General features: G+C 41.8%; 1 protein-coding gene across 2 annotated transcripts; it reads right to left on the bottom strand.

Annotated features, from left to right (window-relative positions):
• Positions 1-3,308: 3,308 nt before the first annotated feature.
• vimr2 (vimentin-related 2) lies at positions 3,309-21,096 on the bottom strand. 2 transcript variants are annotated; one of them, XR_011179306.1, is made up of 11 exons: positions 20,935-21,096; positions 19,952-20,096; positions 19,690-19,848; positions 19,255-19,374; positions 15,990-16,085; positions 13,820-13,948; positions 11,000-11,131; positions 7,569-7,679; positions 7,241-7,365; positions 4,158-4,325; positions 3,309-3,892 (listed from the first exon to the last, which is right to left on the bottom strand). XR_011179306.1 is itself a non-coding variant. In XM_069170585.1 (10 exons), exons 1-10 carry the CDS (start codon positions 21,042-21,044, stop codon positions 4,223-4,225), a joined length of 1,230 nt encoding a protein of 409 aa, XP_069026686.1. In that variant the 5' UTR covers positions 21,045-21,096; the 3' UTR covers positions 3,309-4,222. The 2 variants fall into 2 exon arrangements, 1 of the variants encoding a protein (XP_069026686.1); XM_069170585.1 differs by having other exon boundaries at positions 3,309-4,325.
• Between the last annotated feature and the right edge of the window lie 42 nt (positions 21,097-21,138).

The following is a 21,138-nucleotide window of genomic DNA, read 5'->3' as shown; positions in this document are numbered from 1 at the left end:
AGTGTATTTATGTGCACTCACTGTCCATCGCAGTATTTTTTTTCTATCAACAAAGAAATTCCAGAAACTTAATCAGTTGAAGTGCAGTAGGTGGGAGGACCTTCTGCACAAACCATGTCAAAGATAATTTTTTTTACTGATAAGAAACCATTACATTACCGAGACATGAGTTCCCATATGTAGGGTAAGTGCAGGGAGCAGCCCTTTTACTGACACAATGAAGCTTAACATGAGAACTACATTCAAGGGTGGCCAAGATCCACGCAGGCCATCTGCCAAGAATCCAATACAGCAAATGGTTGGATCTATGTAAGCCCTAAGCTGAAAATAAAGTCACCACGCTTAAAAAGATGCCAACATCCTTTAATGGGTATGAAAGCCATTGCAGGAAAATACAGATCCAGGCTGTTTTCTCTCTTTGTCCCTGTAGCCCAGACTTTTATCCACTTCCATCCAGCATGCCTCGTGAAGCTGATTAATTGAACACTTTGGGACAAAATGGAAACTTTTATCAACTTTGGCCGCGACTAACTGTGGAGTTAGGGGAAATTAAAAAAAAAATCTGCTGTGCTTTTTTTTTTATCGCCCCGATCACAGGACAAGCCGCTGAACTGTTTGCCAAGACATAAAGGTATCAAAAATGAACATAGATGGCGGATCGAGATGAAGAGTCTCGTTTGGGTGGTGTTTGCTACCTGCTCTGGGACAGACGTGAGGGGAGTGTTGGGGTAAGCGTGGGGTCACGGCTGTCAGCAGTCTCTCAGTTATACAGGCCAAGTGGGACTGCAGATATGAGGAGGGCAGAAACTGCAGCGCTGACATGATGAGGGTTACACAACCACTACCACCATCTTCATTAAACGTTGCACGGCTTATAAACCCTGTGACGAGCTCTGTGTGTGTGTGTGTGTGTGTGTGTGTGTGTGTGTGTGTGTGTGTGTGTGTGTGTGTAAACATTCCTTTCATCAGTTTTCTCTCAGGACTCTGGCCTTGTCTCATGTGATGCTCTCACACTGGACGCCTGTCCACGACCCCTATAAAACGAGAGGGATGCCCACTTCCTTCTACCCTCAGGCATGCCAGTCTGGCCTCAAGGGAGAGGGGCCCCATAATTTATTATTTGTTCCCCTCTTGTTAAGGAAATACTTTCTCAATAGCTCTTTCTCCTTTGTATATTTTTACTCTTCTTATTTTCTTCCTTGATCTGACCCCGTCTTCTCTTATTTATTTGCTTTCAAAACACCAGCTTGGCTCGTTACATTCAAGCTGCCACAAAGAGACTTTAAAAAATGACTTTTGTCCTGAGCGAGGACAGTGTTTATTTGTCTGAGTGAACCTGAAGGGATAGAGGTATTTTGGAAATACCTGTGTAGGTGACAGCTGAGCCACACAAGCTGACCTGGGTTACCATTACCTCAAGCCTTAATCAGATTCCTCTGCTGCAGATTGAAGATATGTCAACAGACAGAACGAGCTCGGATGTCATAATTTATCAGCCTGGCCCCGCCAATCTTAATGCAAAGACATTCCTTCCCTATGTGAACTTAATGGAGTGTTATGTACACAGCATATGTTGGGTGAAATGGTTTCTTTCAGCAAAAGCTTGGTTGTACATTCAATCTTCCAACAAATTGTCGTTTATTCCCGACAGTGACTTCTTTGTTTGTTGGTGTTGGGTGAGTTTTGCTGCTTTTTCCAACCCCCACAGAAACCATCAGGGCTAAAAAAAAATTTTTTTTAAAAAAAGTTTAGAAAGGCCAGTGAAAAGGCCAGGCCACTGGCTGACCAGTGATCCATGACTCAGCTTTGAAAGTCTCCGCCTTCAAATCAAATTGTCCAGCTTCAAGGAGGAGAGGTGCCGCAGTCCTGCCCCGGGCCACTCAGTGTCACCGACCAGCTTTGAGGGGTTAATGCGCATTTTTCTCAGTTGTCAAGGACGTGTGATGGGGGCAAAAGAATACAGAGGAGCACAGAGGTCACCGCACTGCAAATATCAAGAGCCTTTCAACTGCTCTGTTGTCTTATAAAAGAAGCTGAAAATACCAACTTTACGAATCCAAACACAACATTTAACATTTTAGTTTCTGCTTTCATAAAAGCATTTCTTAATCTTGTTTATTCACTCTGTACTATGGTGGGTAAAGACAGCGAAATAATGACCAATTTAACATATGAGAAGTTATTAAAGTGATGGAATTACTCTGTCAGTGTCTATTGTTACTTGTCACTTTGCTGTGTTTGTGATTGTAAAGTGCTCAGGGATCATGTTGTATGGTGATTTTACACTCAAAATTCAATTTAATTGAATTAATGGGTAATTTGCCCAACACTGATCACCAGGTTAAAATTTGGATTGTCAAATACTGTTAAGATGCTAACCGTGCGTAATGTGATTAAGTAAAGCCTCACAGCTGGTAGCATGAGTGTGTTCGTTATTCTGTATATAATATACATATAATTATCCTGTTTACTTGTCGGAAATGTCTTTTTCTTTTTAGGATGTTCGTTGTTCGGTTTGTTGGCTTGTTTGAGGTTTGTTAATCATCTTAACATATTTTAGAGGCATACTGTTGGTAATAAACATAATTTTTCTATTATCATGCCCCGGTGTGTTAATACAATACTTGATTAATTGGTCACTAAGGTTACTTGTTTCATGTGAGAAATCACTAAAGGTGTGTAAAAATAATTTTTCCTGTATAGAATTATGACGAACAAAAGCGGGACAAAAATGTCAAATGTTACTGTCCAGAGTTTCTCTTTCACTTTTAAATGACCACACTGTCTACAGTTGAGAAGATAAAAGTGGGTACACTCTAAGAGGAAAAAAAAAAAAAAATGATGCTCATTTTTCCATTTTCTTCACAAATATTTGCAAGACAAATGAAATCAGGAACATTGTGTGACTTTATATTTGATAGATACAGACAGCGCGTCCTCTTCCTGAGCCGGCCATGTTTCATGTCGGGACAATTAAACAAGTCACCGCGGCCGCACAGCCCCTTCTCCACACACTGAACTCAATTATCACAGAGGCTAACTCCTCATCAGCACAAGTTCACAGAGTGTGGCTAATCTTATCTGATCCGTTATTAGCAGCATTTTTCATCTTTATGGCAGAGCTAACAAGCCTTTGAGATCGCTAATAACTGGGAATGTTAAAATCTCACGTTAAGCACGAAGATGAATGAAAGAAGGATCACTGAACATAAATCACTCAGCTTTCTACATAGTTTTACAGTGCGGGTAAAGTTTTAAGCCCAAAGATTCACAGGCAGTTCTCATGAGACAGAGGTTTTCACAAAAGGTGATCTCTCAAGCAAATACATTTATTTCATTTAAATCTAAAATACATTTTGATGCTTGTGCAGAGGCAGGGAACCAGAAATGATTTATCACAGACAGCTTTAACATCGTGTAGGAAATAAGGAAAAGATTACCGAAGAATGTATTACCAAAAGCTTATTTCTGGAAGAACAGCAAACTGGGACACTGAAATAATGAATCACACAGAGTTTTCTCGTAGAAGGATCCAGGTGCTTGTTTTGAAAGAGCCGAAGGAAAACAACTTCACGAACAACTGGAAAAGCAAACACGGTGCTGTGCACACTTGAACGTCGGGACCGACGTGAACGCACGACTTTGAAAGCAAAGGGATGCTTTGAGTTACTGAAAAGAGAGCTGTCGATACGTTTGTTAACAGTGAAGGGTCGCAGGTTAAGAGCTGGTAATCAGACGAAGTTTGAAGAATGGGCGAGGTGGTATCAGAGCGGGAATGTGTCCTCGGTGACGCCCAGTTTGGGATGTGACGTCTGTCGAGATGATCAGATTCAGAAATGTCTTTCAGATACGACAGGAAAGGTCTTCAAGAACATTCAGCAAGTCCAGTTGTCTTCACAGATGTGGTGTGTGTCCATGAGGGGACAAAACATTTATGAATTATCAGTGAGCTGGTAAAGATAAAAACCCACTTAAAAGAAATATCACTGCCAGACACTGACTGGATACACACTCCCACCCATTTTAGACAGCTCCATCTTTCTTGGAGTCTCGGGGTCATCTGCCAGCGACCTGTTATCAGTGGCCCGGCTCAGACCTCCAGACTGCATTAATCTATCATGATAAGTTTACATCTGCTCACGTTGCTGCATTCGTACCTTAAACCTCATCGAAGTGCTGATATGGGGTCTGTTTTCCAACGCTTGCCTTTTTGCCCTGTTTTCTAATCCTTGTGTCGGGGAGCATCCAGCAAGCCAGTCTGAATCTTCAGGCTCAAGTCGCAGGCAGCACAGCACAGCCTCCCCTCCTCTTCTTCCACCAGACTCCTGAACCACAGAAATACACAAAAACATGACACGTTAGAGCTCTCACAGTTAGTGAGGATAAGAACATTCATTCATTAGAGGTTATCAGAGACAGAACTGAAGATTATTTTCTCAATTATTTCGAAGTTTGGAATATAAAAGGTTCAAAACAAATAGTAAGCAATGCCCATCACACTTTCCTTACGGCAGAGTTGACATTTGACATTTTGCTTGAAAATTTTGTCTTTGATTTTCAAAATTTGAAATTAATATTTGCTGTCAGCTAAACATTTCAGTTCTAGTCTACTTGGTGGCTTTTCTGGAGCTTTTGATCATAAACCTCGAACATTGATCTTACAGTAACGTCTCCACGATCAACTTTGAAACAACTTTTAATCCATCATCAAAGAAAAGTTCCCACAGTGCTCATAAATAAATATCACACACATGAGAAACAGCAAACTTCATCTGTTGATGAAGATCAAAAGCTTCAGAACAGCTGGAAACAGAAAAACTAGAAGTGGAAACACTGGCGATAAAGGCAGTGAGATGAAACCTAAACAGTAAAGTTTGGGCTGTAAAACCAAAACAATGAGCCGAGAGATGCTGTGAAGTTCAGAGAACCTGAGGGGGAGTCACCTGATTCATTGTTGATGAAAACATTGATAATAGCAGGTTTAAGGACCCACAGTACTGTGTAAACTAAAAAGGATTTGGTCCTTAGCTGAGCTACTTGTTAGAGTGAGCAGACCACAGAGAACAGCAGAATGAATTACAGTATAATATAGTTCACATTAGCAGTGAGCAAAAGCAGCGAGCATCTTCCCAAACTGCTCCGAGATGCTTTCACAGGCGATAAGCTACCCAGTAATGGCAGCCTGGGGGTCATTAGGGTCTGTTGTGCAGACAGTTTGCCACGGCACGGAGAAAATAAACAGCCACCATTTTCATTTCTTATTCATTGCTTTAATCACGGATGACATAACATCCAGTAAATAAAGAAAGGAAGGCGAAAAGTTGGCATTGACTGTGTGCCTTTCCTGTGCCTTAAATGTCTTTGGGACAGTCTGTTGGGTAATGAGAGGGAAGTAAAACTGTGGCGAATTTGTAAATGCGTGTAAAGGGGGTGGGCTGACATTAACAGGCTGGCATGGAGAAGAGCTGGCGGTGGCCCAGCTCACAGTGACAGTATGAGGTCCTCTCTGCCCATTCTAATGAGGTATTTTGAGGGTCTGAGCTCAGGCCTGCAGCGGGGCCCCCTGGGGGTCAGATGGGCGATGGAGGGACCAGGAGGAAGTCTGCGGCATCGGGCTGGAGTGCGTCACTCCACATACCAGGATGGCAGATGGTTAAACAACCCTGGCGAACGCAGGCAATGACATGAAACGTCTCCAAGGTCACATACAGGAAATCGCATCATATTCAGGAGCTGCTTCCTGTGACCCCAGTCGGTCCGTGATGTCAGCCCTTTGTCTGCAGGAATATCTTGTGACGGACACTGCGGATGTCCAGGTGACATTGTAGGAGATGCTTGGACAATGCTGGACTTGTGCACAGGATCTTACAGAAATATTCTTTGCATTTTTCACAGTGATGCTTTTGTTGAAGGAGAACAGACACATCACTTTGTGTTGTTGAGGGTTCGCTCATATGTGAAGAATGTTAAAAGTAAACGGAGCATCAAGTTAATTTAAATCTAATGAAATCATCCCAGGACTAGTGTGTGCTTTGCCCCGGACAATTCCCTCCTCTTGACATGTATAAATAATGTGGCAACTTATTGAGCACCGTAGGGGACGTTTGTTTTCATTTAACCTCCTATGAAAGAGATGAGAATCCACAATACACATCAGGGAAGGCTCAAATTTTAATTGCAATCAGAAACTACAGCAGCTGACTTTATGACTCGAACACCTTTAACAGGGGAAGACAAACTAATCAGTGAAAATCACCTGGTGCAGTGTTTTTGTTGGAATGAAAAGCCTCCGTGCTCTCTGGCAGACATGGCTGTCCTCTTGACTGACAGTCTGACTAACAATTAAACCATCTCAAAGTCTTCTCATGTCTCGCGTCTGAACCTCGCTGTGCATGTCATAGTGAGCCTGTTTGAATTTTATCCAACTTATAACACAAGCAGTTCTGTCGTGAAGACACAAAGGATCACAGTTTAGCTTTGCATTTATTTCACCTCTTCATTTCATAATGTGCAAACAGAGTGCTTGTACATTTGGCTGCTTTTAATGTGTGATGTTGTGTGTTTTATACTTGTATTGCGTTGTTTTCTTTTATCATTTTACTTTTGTAAAGTGTCTTTGAGTATGATGAAAAGTGCTGTATGAATAAAATGTATTATAATTATGATAATGTTTTGTTGTAGCAAGTTCAAATGTAATTACTGCAGCAAAGTCAATTAAGTAGATTATAAATACAAAAGACGTGAATTTGTAAATGCAGCATATCTGAGGTAAAATTATCTAAAGTAATTATTCAAATTAAGTCTGTATTTTAACTTTTTTTCCAGAATCAGTGTTATTATTACATTAACATGTAGGAAAAAAAACACAGTATTATGACTACTATTGCACAATCACAACTAATATTCACATTTTTGTTTCATATTATATATATATATATATATATATATATATATATATATATATATATATATCAATGGGGAAGCTAACAAACGACTTACATTCAAAGTAACTATATTGGTGAGACAGTTTTGTGTGCATTTTATTGATACATTTTCTGGATTCTTATCAGTCTGTTGCTATGCAGAGTACCTTTAAGTCATCGCAGTGTTTCTTATGTATTTGGTACCGATAGTGTCGATCTTCTGATGGAAATCTTACCTGATCATCTGTTTTGTCCGTTATTCAGTGCGGTTTTAAACACACAACATTAAGAAGATTTACGACATCACACTGTCTGACCTGTACGCAGCGATCTCCATCTCTCTGGCCATCTTCTCACTGAGCAGCTCCTTATAGTCTGCACACTGCTCCTTCATCTGTGCTTTGAAGTCGGTCTCCTGCTGCCTCATTTCGTCTATAGTACACTGAATAGCATGAGCGCGCATACACACACGCACACACACACACACACACACAGAGAGAGAGAGACACAGACACAGAGAGGCGCACACACACACAGACACAAACACAGAGGGTGGGGTGCAGAGGATGATATTAAATGACAGAATTAGCCCAAACCACTGGTCCATTACAGGTTATGATTACATTAATCAGTCCACTCTCATACCTTCAACTCAGCAGCTTCGTCCACATATGCAGCCTTCTTCATTTCAACCTCGTCCTCCAGCTCCTCGTTACACTTCTCGAGCTCAGCGAGCTCCTTTTCCAGCTCTGAAATCTACAGAAATGCAGAAAAACGTTCAACAGCAGTAATTCATTCAAAATATTACCGGAACAAACATGTACTTATTTATTCTGTTAATAATAATCCAATGATGCTAGACTACCACATAATGTTACTTTCATGGTAATTTTCCATTTAATAACAGCAGCTGAAGAGCGCTTCAGCAAACAAGATGATTGACAACAAAGACTTTAAATCCAGGTGCTCTGCTCCAATGACAGCTTTGGCCTTAAACCCCATTTCCTCATTGCACGATAATGGAATATCCATCGTCTGGTGTATGACACTCAACTAGTTACTGTGTTAGCTGGTAAATCGCTGCCTATTTGAAACATCCAGCCGGCAGTGCTACATTAAATATAATTGGACCCGGACAAATATTTTTCTTTGGCCTCTCCCCAACGTCACTAGACAAACAAACTTGCATTTCCCAGCATGCCTTCTTCTTTTGTACGAATAAATCAACCAAAGAAAACGGTCTAGTAATAGAAGTATAAATATATATATATATATATATATATATATATATATATATATATATTTATTTCTAATAAAACGTGCAGTTTTGCAACATTTCAATACTGGAAGTGCCCAAGGTGGGAAAGTGGCATACATACAGTATCTATCACATTCAGTGGAGGTCATTGCAGAAATATAAAATGCTCATTTAAGCTACCAAAAGGTTCACTGCACAAAAGTGCACACCTAAACATGCACATGTGCCCCGATCTATATCAGGTTACAGTGTTGTTCAGAAGACTTAAAGTAACATTAGCCCTCACCCGAGTTGTGTTTCTGGCTGCCTGACAACTTAAAATCCCCCCCTCACTCTTATTCAGCTGTTATGGCATTAGTCCAGTATATTATCCATGCGACAATGGCCAATCAGTCTGGTCCCCACTGGGTATTTTGAATGGATTGAAATTTCACACAAACATTCATTGTTTTCAGATGACTTTGCTGATCCCTTGAAGAGTTGTCTAGCGCCACTGCAAATGGATGCAATTTTGGTTTTAGGGTGAAATATCTCCACAACTATTGGACAGATTTTATATCAAATTTGGTTCACACAATAGCCCCCATTTGTAAATCCTATCTGATGAGTTTTCATCTAATGCCAACATCAGGTCAACATTTGAATTTGTTCTGTAGTTTATGACTCAATACCTCCAAACTGAGGCTATTTCTTTCAGCCTCAGCTGAACTTTGTGTTTATCTCTAATTGAAAACATGGATAGACATTGAACTCAAACAAGCTAACACTTAAGTTTGCCAATTATCCAAGCCAGCACAGGTTACTTTACTTGTACCAGAAACTATCTGCGTAGCATCCCTCCCCCCGATGGCCGAGGCTGTGGTGTCCTGCCCTGAGTAATTACAGCAATCACAGAAGTTCAACAGTTAGCCGTCGCAGCCAGATGGGGATCCAGGCGGTTCTGCTTGTCTGTCAGCCACATCATGTGAGTAAAAGACGACCCGGTCACTACTCACAGAGTGATGACGACTGCTCAAACTGGTCGAGTCCCTTACCCTCCCAGACATGATAAGTGGCGTCTGGCCGTGTATGTATATTTGAGTCGTGGCGTACAACCCATCAGTGCCTGCTCTATTATATACATCTCTGCGTCAGGGCTGATTTCACCGCAATCTGTTTGTTTGGCCATGTTGTGTCTCAGTGAGAAACCAGACCCGAGGCATCCATCACAGGCGAGAGGGGAAACAGAGCAGATCAAGCCGTGCTGTCCATCCGTCAGGCTGGATGGAGCAGAACTAGGGCTGCATATTAGAGGAAAGTAGATGATGTTGGGAGAGTTCTGCTGTGGTTACAGAGACTCGCTGTTTATTTAAAGAGCTGGAGGTAGAGCCACGGCCACAGTAATGAGGACCAAACCACGATGTTTGTTACAGATGTGGTTAAGTGCCAGCTGTGGTCGGACCACTGATGGATCTTAAAGAGACCAAGGTGGACTAAGAGGAGGTCCTTTCTGTTTCCTGGAGTCATCTGGTGATTTTTTTTTTTTACCTGAGTCACAACTTCCTGGTTTGTCTTTCTATTGATGCTTCACTTTGCTGTCTGTTTCTTTCAAAGGCCCCCTTTGCTCTCCTGGCATTTTTTCGCTGGCTGGATGAAAAAATATCCGATGAAGGTTTATTTCCTCTTTTCGCAGAAGAAGTCAGTGTGTGTGTGTGTGTGTGAGTGAAGTTTTAAGACGTTGGGCGCTCTGAAAGACTGTACTTAATAACAGGACACAGAGGGCAATAAATCCCGTCTGAGCTGCAGCCGAGCCCTTCACATCTCCCGCTGAAAGTGTCCACAGAGTAAACACTCTGGTCAGCAGGATCTCCCACACTGTTGCTCTGCTGTCACTCAGCTGCTCTACGCTCCCCTCGCCTACTGTGGGAAACCATTCATTTTCACCATTATGCTGATTTAAGAGCTGATGGCCGATGCAGAGCCAGTTGTGGGCTGTAAGATTAGTCTTTTCTTTGTCAGTGAAGAGGTTAGGTTGAAAAAGTATTATGGGAAGATGTGAATCAGCAGGCAGTAACCAAAGGAATTGAATGATGTGCAAAAATGAGCCTGAAAGGGTCTATTCAACCCCACAAAAATACAGCTTTGATTTTATACTTCCAACATATGTCAAGGCAGAAGTCAAGTCAGTTTTGGTCATGGAGCTCACAGCATTTCAAAAACTACATTTAAATAGTTCAATTACAATATATAAATACTGTGGCTAAATCTCAGAACATACAGTAATAGTTCAGCAATCAGGAACTTTCTCTTTCTTTCCAGGAAGTAGAGGAGAAAATCAATATCACTCTAATGTCTGTGCAGCAAATATGAAGCCATGACGAGCAGTCTGCTAACATAGCTCAACATAAAGACTGGAAACAACCTGATGGACGGCAACGAATAAACTTCAGAAAGAGACTACAGCCAAAGAAGAAATATGCCGGTACATAACCCTTCATAAAACCACAACCAATGTTCATACTTAGGTGTTTATATGTATTAAACGAATAAAATTGATCATGATAATGATTAGTGAATCAACTGGAGATAGATCAAGTAAACAGCTTCAATTACTGCGCTCGCCTACGAGACACATTGTTTAGATTTGGAAAAACTCAAAGATGATTATCTCAATCGAGAAAAAATATAAAAAATTATTAACGTAAACCCCAAAATAAAATGTGCTGTATAGATAAAATTGCTTTGCTTTTGAAGGCTCAACAACACTTTTTTGTGATTTGAATTAAGGTATGCTTTAAAAAAAAAAAATTTTTAAAAGGTGGGGAGTGATCCGACTCACCAGCATCTTCATCTCGCTGGCGTCCTTTATCTCTGGTAAGTCTTTGACCGTTGACCCAACAGTTCCTCCCACTTCCAGCTCCTTTCCATCATCACGTCGGACCACAGCAGAGGAGGAAGCACCACACTCATACTGGAGACAGAAAATGAGGAGTTAGTGCAGTTGTGAAAGTTTGTATGTAAAAAAAACAAAACTAAAAAAACACAAGACCTTTCAGTTTGGACCTACAAATGCACAAGACCATGGAGGGTAAGGCTCTTTTGGGCGGTGAAGTGGACTTTGATAGGGGGAGCAAGGAGCAATCAGAGCCTCTCATACTGGCTGACGGTTGAAGCTCTCTTTTCGTGCACCACATTCATGATTAGATGGAACAAATGAAGCCGAAACAGGCAACATGAGGGGGCACAGGTGTGTGGGAGTCAGCCAGCAATCACCATTACTGTTCAAAACCAATAGCAATCATTTTAGCAGAGACAATTGGGTCTCATAATTGAGGCCAGGCGCAGACGGGACGGTGTCCAGCTGGCAAAGGAAGAGGCTGAGGGGGTAGGAGAGGGTGAATAGACGGGGCTTAAGAGGGGACAACAAACACATCGCCTCATCTAGACAGATGCAGAAATATATAAATACGGCAGATACCCTTCACCCATGTCTCTAAATGAAGGACACACACACACACACACACACACACACACCAGCTTCTACTCCAGTGCTGTTGAGGAGCCTGGGAAGGCGGCCTGCAGTCTGATTACAGCCCTGACCTCTGAACCGGGCAGACATCCCGACAGAGGGGGTCAGACCCACCGGAGCAATAGTCTGACCCCAATGCAGTACCTCTGCACTGTAACACACACACGCACACACACACACACACAGGTGGACAAAGGCATTCTGTTGGGGTCCAGAACTGCACCTCTAGATTCTCAAGTTCTCCCCTGGTGTTGTGTTAAGAGGTAAAAAAAACAAGTGGGAGCTTCGTTGTGTGATTTGTGAAAGCTGAGAATTACGTCTGGACCTGACCGGGCCGTTTCAGAGGGACAGACAGAGAGGGTAATGTGGTGAGAATAGAAGGGGGGGGGGGTCATGTGACCAGGAGGAGTGTGAGGAGCTGGTCTCTGCATAGCGGGTTTCAGATTTGGAAGAAGTACTCAAATCCCTTATATAAGAGTAGTAGTGAAAGCATTTCAAAGTAATCTATTACAAGACCTGCACGAAAAAATCCTACATAATCAAAGTAAAAGTACAGCAAAGTATTCGAATCAAAGAGTATGTAAAGTATCCAATGTAACAGCACTCGTTCTGAAGGAAAATGGTCTCCAGGACTGGCATGGTCTTTTGTAATACATTTTGAGTTTCTTAACACTGATGCATCCATGTGTAAGTGAAATTATACTTGACTTAATGGTGGAGTTTGTCTCCCTGAATGTACAAAGTAAGACTGTGTTTTCTAAAATAAGGGTCGAGTCCTTCCAAAACATCACAAGATAAATCTAAGGGGTTGGTATATTATCAATGACACAGGAAAGAAAGAAAACTAAATTGTGCAACACAACCTTGTTATTCCTTTTTATCTTTGCTTCTCTGAAATATTGGATTGGATACAGTAAATTAAACAGTTAAGGAACCATGTGAAAGCCTCAAATTGTACCGAACCATCTGAGAAGTCGTTCCTGGAAACTGTTTGGAACTTGAAAACAATCGATTGGATAAACCATCTGTCTGTCGTCATCAGTCACAGGCTGACTTTAACCAATCAGATTACTGCTGCTTTCGAACAACCACTTGCTTGTTGTTGACGTCACATCTAAACCATGCCAATAGCTGCCAGTACACTTTCACAGGATGCTGATCGGTCTGAAACATCGTGGTTCAGTCATAAACTCTTAACTGGAAGCCTGACAAGATGCGTTCTTGCAGGATCTCGTGAATCCAACTGCATCGCAGGATAAACTAGTGCGAGATAAGAGAGGAAATCTCTCTGTGGTATGAAAAAATTAATGTGTGTTCCCGCCTACCTGTTTGTGAATAAAACAATCTGAGTAAAACACTGCAAATCTGAAAAGGTGATGCAAACATCGCAGTACAGAGACTAAAAACCATCAGATCGTTATGGATGAGGAGACTCAAACATTTCTCAAGTTAACACAGGAAACAAACCGAGATGTCACATTTCCACTAAGTTTCCGTTCTGGTTTTCCATCCTTTGATTTTAGAGCTCTTTTAATTTCGTCACCTCATTGAACCGTCTTCATCTTGAAGATATTAAGCAGCTGGAGAATTATCTCCTCCAGCTATTTATAATGACGTGCACCGCTCGTAATATTCGAAACGGGCTGCAATTTGTATTTTCTTCTGCTGATTTTCTGGAAATTTTATTAAAAGTTTTTCGACTACTTTTGGATAGAAACATGAAGGACATCTGAAACATGACAAGCTGTTGCTTTTTTGTAAGAGTTAAAAAGGTTGGGAACCAGTTTAATCTTGAATAATGTATGATAATCTTATATCCATGTGGGGTTTTTTTACTATAAAATGTCAATCTGGAAAAGTGAAAAGTATCTACAGCTGTGAGATAAATGAGGAGGAGATAGAAAGTACGAGACTTCTGTCTAAGATGTTGTGAAGAGGGAAAGTAAACTGGTATGAAATGTAAATACTCAAGTAAAGTACACTTTGACACAGTACTTTAGTAAATGTACTTTCTGCCACTGGTGTGTATGACGTCTGTCTGAGTGCATTCATGTGTATGTGGTTTATCTGAAGCCAGAAACAAGATTTTCCACGGTATGTTTTTATGTCTCATGCTGCACTGTGTTGTACCTGGAGGTTGTCAGCCAGCTGGCAGTAGTACTCCTTTATATTCAAGGCCCGCGTGATGTCAGGGCTGCAAAATTTAAGAGCCACTGCTCCCGAAGTCCCTTCATCTGGCTCCACGAGACTCTCCACCGACTGCTCCGACATGTAACACATACAAAACACCCGGAGGTGAGCTTTATTCTCATCCTCTACTCAGTGCCTAAATGTAACCAAATACATTTATTCAATATCATGTACATAAATTCAGTTTTAATTTCATTTCTTAAATCTCAGAGAAAATGTTGAACTTTTTTATATGTATTTCAGATAGAGAACAGGTGACCACTTTATAAAACATGCTGCATTGCTGTTAATTAAAATAGCTCCCAAATGTACCAGCTACAACATTTCCTAAAATAAAATACGTGAGTAAATATACTTAGCTACATTCCACCACTGCACACTAAACATGTTGATGCATTTACACACGCAACAATCCCCTCGACATGTGTCTTCAGCTTCCAATATGTAGGCGCTTTAGTAAAAGCCTCACATCCATTAGAGGGAATAAACTGCTCCAGAGCTGCAGTGACAGTCTGACATTTTTCTCCTTTCCACTGCAACTAAATAACGACATGGCTGCCGATTTGTCAGGGGAATATGGGGTATCTGGAAGTGCTGATAATAACAACAGTTAATAAAACAAAGGGAACTTCTGTTTTCATTTGGTATTCAGCCGCATTTCCCGGACTGTGAGTTATCGACCGTGTCCCAGAGGGAGTGTGTTAAACGCCGGGCGGCCGGGCTTTGCAGAGAAAAACACAGAGTGATGGAGTTGCTCCTGCTTCAGCTGCCTCGCTCTCTTCTCTGCCTACAGCCTCTAGATCTGATACTGGGGCGTGTCTGTCATCTCCTGGTGAGGTGGAGAAAATTGTAGAAGTCGCAGAGAGCAGGGTGTGTGGGGATGCGATATAGGCGACGATGTGTGTAGGATATGGTTGCAAACATGTGCTCATTTTAAAGGAGTAGTTCAACATTTTGAGCTCTACTTACTGTTTTTCTTGCCACGAGTCACGGGAGAAGATTGTCTTTTTTTGTCTGTTCGATTTGAAGTGTGTTCAGTCAGAAAGTGAGGTAAATATTTTCTTCGCATCATTCCCATGAATTTGACTGCAGGACTGTTTGTGATTTGACTCAAACAGTCAGTGCTCAGACTACACAGATGTTAAGCCAGCTGTCAACAGACATCTGTATTCGGGAATTTCTCTGAGTGTTTGTGTCAAACAGCTACTACCACGGCTCGATGCTGAGGCCAGTGTGAAGTACCTGGAAGTGCGACGTCTCTAACTGCCACCAGAGTCATGATGGTCTCAATCGGTAAATTCAGGCCCTCAAATAAAGTGTGTTGGAAGTCATTTTGGAACAATCATTGCTTGCTTAATAGATTTGAAGCATTTTAAGTCTTCTGTGACTGCTGTGTGGCCACTGATTGAAACCTGTGATTAGTGATTGACTGCTGTTCTCTCCGGCTCCTGAAGGGACTTTCAGAGCTTCTCTTTAAAGAAGAAAGACATTTTTCTCTGGATTCATGTTCTATTTTGTTTATGGTTCAGTAGTTGAACCAGAATGACCCTCACGGGATGCTGTCACACAATATTTCGGTAAAGAATGTTTCTTGATGATGACGATACCTTATTATTTAAACAACAAGTAGGAGAATTTTGTCACAGTTGGGCAGAGCCAGGCTTTTCCCTGCTTCCAGTCCCTATGCTAGGCTAATAAGCGTGTTACTGGTCTTTTAACCAAACCTTTTGCAAAGCAAATAAGCACATCTCCTAAAATATCTTCCTATACTGTTAAAAGACTGATAATAATGACATTTAGGACAAAACCATTCAAATGGGCCGAATTCGGACTTGTGTATTTTATCCCTTTCTCCATATTTTTTCTGTTGACACGGTTGTTTTTGGCTGCAGCTCTTCAGCAAGGTGACTGGGGGTCATCACAGCTGTGTTTGTCCCCACAGATCTGGGCATTCCTCCAACACTCCTGTCTGACCTAAGTGCTACATTTTGAGCCACTTTCATAGTTATAAACTGTTCCCGTTTCATCCCACTGCAGCTCTTTCTCTCTCTCTCTCCCCTATCTCCCCCCCCCCCCCCCCTCGCCCCCCACTCCTCCCCCCCTCTCTCACCGTCTTGTGCTGGGCCTCCATGTTGGCCAGCTGCTCCTCGTAGATAGCCACTTGCTCCCTCAGCCCCAAACACTCAGCTGTCACAGCATCCACTTCCTGCAAAGCAAATCAAGTTGAACAGAGAACAACACTGAAAGTAAAGAAGTTCAACTTAATTTCTGGAGGTGTCTGACAGGAGCAGTCGGCAGATTGGAAACGAAATCAAACCACAGGTTGGAGAAACATAGAAAAGGTATTTATTTTTTCCCCCCACCCTGAACACCCATTTTAAGAACCATCAGCACCAGCACATCCACCCTGTCTCACTGAACAGCAAGTAGACACCGCAATGCAGAGGAAAGGGGAGGAGGAGGAGGAGGATGATGATGGGAAGGAGGCTAACTAGACACAAAAGCCCTGTCGCCCAATCCATTTGCCAGCAGGGGTTCTCAGCTCATCTACTCCTTTTAAAAGAACCAGATTAATTGGTGTTAGCTGCAATTGCTGTGGTCGCCTGCTTTTCCATTTGGACACATGAAGCGAATGTTTGGTGTTGCGGATCCTCGCTGGGAGGGTTGCAGGGTCACTGATGTACTGCAGCAGGCAAAAGTAGTCTGGTCCTGCTGCTGCACTCTGTTCAAATAGACACTTGAAAATCATATTTCTGTGCAACTTTAACACCGATGTCTGTGGCCAGTAGAACAAGCACAACACCAACATGATATCCACTCATAAAGTAACTTCAGAAAACATGAGCCTATTTATGTCCAATTCTCCACCAACTCCTGAGGGGAATATGTGGCTCTACCATGTTCACCAGCTATTCACGTGTCCATCTACTGGAGCCTTAAAACCATGCTATGAGAGCAGTGAGAGCGACAAACAGTGACGTCGTAGTGCTTCGTAGAGCTAAAGGAGCAGCAGTTCTCCTTTCACATTGCACCTTATCTTTTGAAAATATTGATAAGTGCTGCCTTGCACTAATGCCCCTGCTGTCCTTTTAGTTTTCAACCCTGATGGAGACCCTGTGAGCTTGATAACAGGAAGCGTGTTACCTGATGTTTCTCCCCGAATAAAGTCATTTAATGTAATTTCTGACCTTGTTTCACTATTGTGTGTCACTATAGCACCTGGACTCACTACATGCGAAACTGACTGGCTTCTTCATTTATCCACTCAAACTCACTGAAGGTTGAGCGCCTTGAAAATGGAGCTGGAGAGAAACAACACAAAAGCCATTATTATACTTTAAAACAAATCAAACATGGCTTGTTTATTATGTTGAGAGAACTGCAGCTTGTTGTGGGCTAATCTGCGTAATATTTGCTTCTCACTCTGCATCTCTGCACTTCCTCTACCTCTCTGACGATTTCCCACCGAGTCTTGTCACCCTGCAGCTGCTTCCAATTCAGAACCGAAGAACGGAGCCAGCATGAACATTACAGCACCGTAGTTCAGCCTGCGATACATCTGTAGGGGAAGAAATGAAAGCCTCCCTCGCATCTGGCCCGGCTGGGAGATGTGCTCTGGCATGTGTGTGTGTGTGTGTGTGTGTGTGTGTGTGTGTGTGGGGGGGGGGGGGGGGGGGGGGGGGGGGGGGGGGGGGGGGGGTCTGGAAAAGTTGGTGGCTCAGGTTGCAGTCGACCACCAGGCCAGACTGTGTGACTGACATCCATTGGGTTCCACTACAGAGGAGCAGCTGCGCCAAGTTTCGGCTCAATTATGAGGAGGCAGAGACGCATGACAACACTGCCATCTAGTGCTGGAAGGACACTATCACAACAAGAGTCTGATAATGTGTCATACCAGAAGTTTATACAGATGTTTTAAGAAATTGATTAATTATTACTATCTATTCACAACCGTCTCTATTAGTCACATCATTTTTACACGTTTTGAAATCTTCTGCTGGATCTTTAAGTCTTAACATTTGTAATTAAAACCATTTTGGAATAAGGTCTAATGTACGACGATCATGTTTGCACTATGGGAAATGTAGGATCAAATGTTTTTGGAGCTTGAACCACACTAAGAACTAAATAAAAAAGGCAGTTTCATCATTTCCTCCTCATATCTTGTCTCTCGCAGGTCTCCCAACTTTATGAAAATAAGATAATAAAAATATTAGTATCTGGTTTGGAGGGAGCAGCAGTCTATCGGATGTTTCTTGAACAGATAAGACTATGCAGGCCAAGTACAGGGATGATAGTTATAGTATTGAGATTAATTTGTATAGCTTATTTATTAAAATAATGAGGTACATTAATATTATTTGTAATATTGTTTTGCTGTACATCTGAATAACATTTTAGGGTTTGTGGCAACAATAAAGCTGTAAAATTAAACCATATGTGATCTCAGTTGCTTTACATATCAATCATTGTATATGTTTATCTTTGTCATGGTTGTATATTCAGGCAGTAAGTTATATTATGGAGAATTTGAGATTTTGGGAGCACAAATAACCCTAACCCTAACAGTTCCAGAATTATGATTTACTCAGTACAATAAACTACTTATGTTAACATGTATTATATATTTATTATTAATGTCCCTTTCCTTTCGGTAATTTTTGTTCATATGGGGTAGTTATGAGTGACTGTAACAATTGTAACAACTGAGTCGGGAGTCTGATTTGAACCCTGAGAAAGTGGAGCTGGGCGTTTACCGTCTTTCCACATAGTTTTCCGAATACAGAAGATTTTCTTGGAAGTGAAATTGTATCCTGATTATCACCCACAGCCCTAAATGATTGGAGACACCACCCCAGTCAAGGATTATGATGTTTGTGTGTTTGAGCCTCGGATCATTACATGTAATCCATTAAGATACTCAAACCAATACTGAGTCTCATGTGACCTCAAATCATTTACATGTGTGCAGTTGATTAGTCGCCGTAACAGTGAACACAGAATTACACATGAAAACAAATCTGTCCATCAACAGCTACTCTATATAAAATACATGGCTCATTTACGTTCAAGTTAATATGTCTGACCTTCACAGCAGTGTTTGGATTAAGTTACTCCAGAGTCTTTTTTAAGAGGGTTATGTGTTATTTCGTCTACTAGCTGTAGGTTAACAGCTTTTTTATTGAGGTGCTGGGCTCCTTCCTCGGGACGTAGCTGCATCTGAGAAGACTGAGGTCACATCCTCAGTGATTATTTATGGGAATTTGGGGTTTTTAAGAACTAATCTAAAAAAAAAAGTTCCATGTTTTCTATATAATCTGGTGTATACATTTCAAACCTAATACCCGTGGATCACTCCTGTTGACAACAATTACCTCAGCAACCTCCTGTCGTTCCTGCTGGATGAAGATCCTCTGCTGTGCAAACATCTCGTACTCTTTTTGCAGATGTTCGAGCTCTTTGTGCAGCTCCTCGGTGTCACACAGAATCTCATCCTGCAGGGAGACACACAGAGGACAGTGATGAATCCTGACAAGGTCATAAATCAGGCCTGCCCATCTCTGTACAATGTGAAGTGGAGCTGATGGAATGTGATGTGCTTGTGGATTGATGAGAAAACCTCATTTACTTCAACTTTAATGTCAATCCACCAGATGACATACAGATAGATCGAAAAAATTGTTTTTCACAGTCCTACAGTGTGCAAAATAAAAGAATAAAACAAGAAAAGTATAAATATATTATGATGAAATAATATTTAGGTGTGCCATCACAGAAATATGCGGCAGACACACCCCGCTGCACCCTACCCTCTGCCTGCGCAGTCTTTCCACCACTGCATCCAGACTGTAGTCAGGCTGCGCCACAGTGGACGTGATGCTGGAGGAGGCTTGTCGACTTTGCAGCTTCTCCTCTAGTTCAATGATCTGACACTCAAGGGACTCATTCTCCTCTTCAAAAAAATGGGCCTAAAGGGCACAGAGAGGTACATGCAGAACAAAGGCATGACACAGCAAAGGGAAAATAAAGTGCCGATGTGTCGTTGGCAGCAGTGGCGGTGTCTGTCCTCACCAGTTCAACAAGCCGGGCCAGGCGGTCGTTGAGGGCAGCGATGATGGTGCGGTCCTGGACAAACCGGTTCAGGCCCTCCTTGTTCAGAGTCTTAGCAGCCACGAAGTCGAACTTATCACAGTCACACTCGTCAACCGCTGCCCTCCTGAGAACCGGACACAATGCCCCAAAGACTGGACTCAGTATTGTTCAAGAGTTTGGAGGAAATTACCAGTTTTCACACAGTATACAGGAATAAATTAATTAGCCACAATTAGAGAGACTTCTGTAGAGAATAAATGAACTACAGCAGCATTCTTTAAATACTTCAGTGGATCTTTGCCCGACATCTCACATTGACTGAACATTGCACAGTACGAAGACATATTTTCTCCGTTAATACACAGGAGTCAGCAACGTTCAAACCTCCTGTTCTTAATTCATTTTTAAATGTCCTTTCTTTTGCCTTATGTTTTGATGCTTTTAATGCTTTTATGTGAAGGACTTTTGAATTGCTTTGTAGTTGAAATGTGCTAATACAAATAAACTTGCCTTGCCTCCCTTCAGTACTAATAATTTACTTTAACACCTTATTTAGCATTCATAATTTATAGTTTATCATTTATTAGTTTTTAAACACACTATTATATACAGCACCTCAGAGACATATTAGGACATTTAAAGGGTTAAATAATGAACATTCTTTATCAACAACTATTACTTGTGCTATGAAGGCATATTTCATATTTCTGCAATCATTGTAAATTATTATTCATTATCCGTTTATACCTTCACTTATGCGTGCCCATTATATGCACATATCTTAGTCACATTATAGTGTGGCGCTACCTGGTTTTCTAATGATTACATACTGCTAATAAACGCTATTTGCGGCAGTGGATGGGTTGAAGTGACACCCACATTCATGCTTTTGGTCAAAAACACATTAAATGCCAAATATATTAACATTTTATCGTCTTAAAACTAGTGAGACCCTCACTGACCTGGCGGAGGCCCGTACCGGTCCTGGACGCTGCACACTCAACGCTCCACTTCGACTCCAGCTCTGTTCCTCGAACAGCTTGCGGTAAGAAGACACTCGGAGCATGGCCATGGCTGCGGATCGGTTCAGACTGGGATGAAACACAACAGGCAAACAGTGGCAGCGGGTCCGAGGTGGGTTTTATAATCGCAGGGAACGAGAATGT

Source organism: Embiotoca jacksoni, unplaced genomic scaffold (genome assembly GCF_022577435.1).
Source record: "Embiotoca jacksoni isolate LCO1_2020_lvr unplaced genomic scaffold, fEmbJac1.0.p SCAF_5, whole genome shotgun sequence".
NCBI lineage: Eukaryota > Metazoa > Chordata > Actinopteri > Embiotocidae > Embiotoca > Embiotoca jacksoni.
The sequence above is the reverse complement of the archived record's forward strand: the minus strand, read 5'-3'. Positions and strand labels throughout refer to the sequence as shown.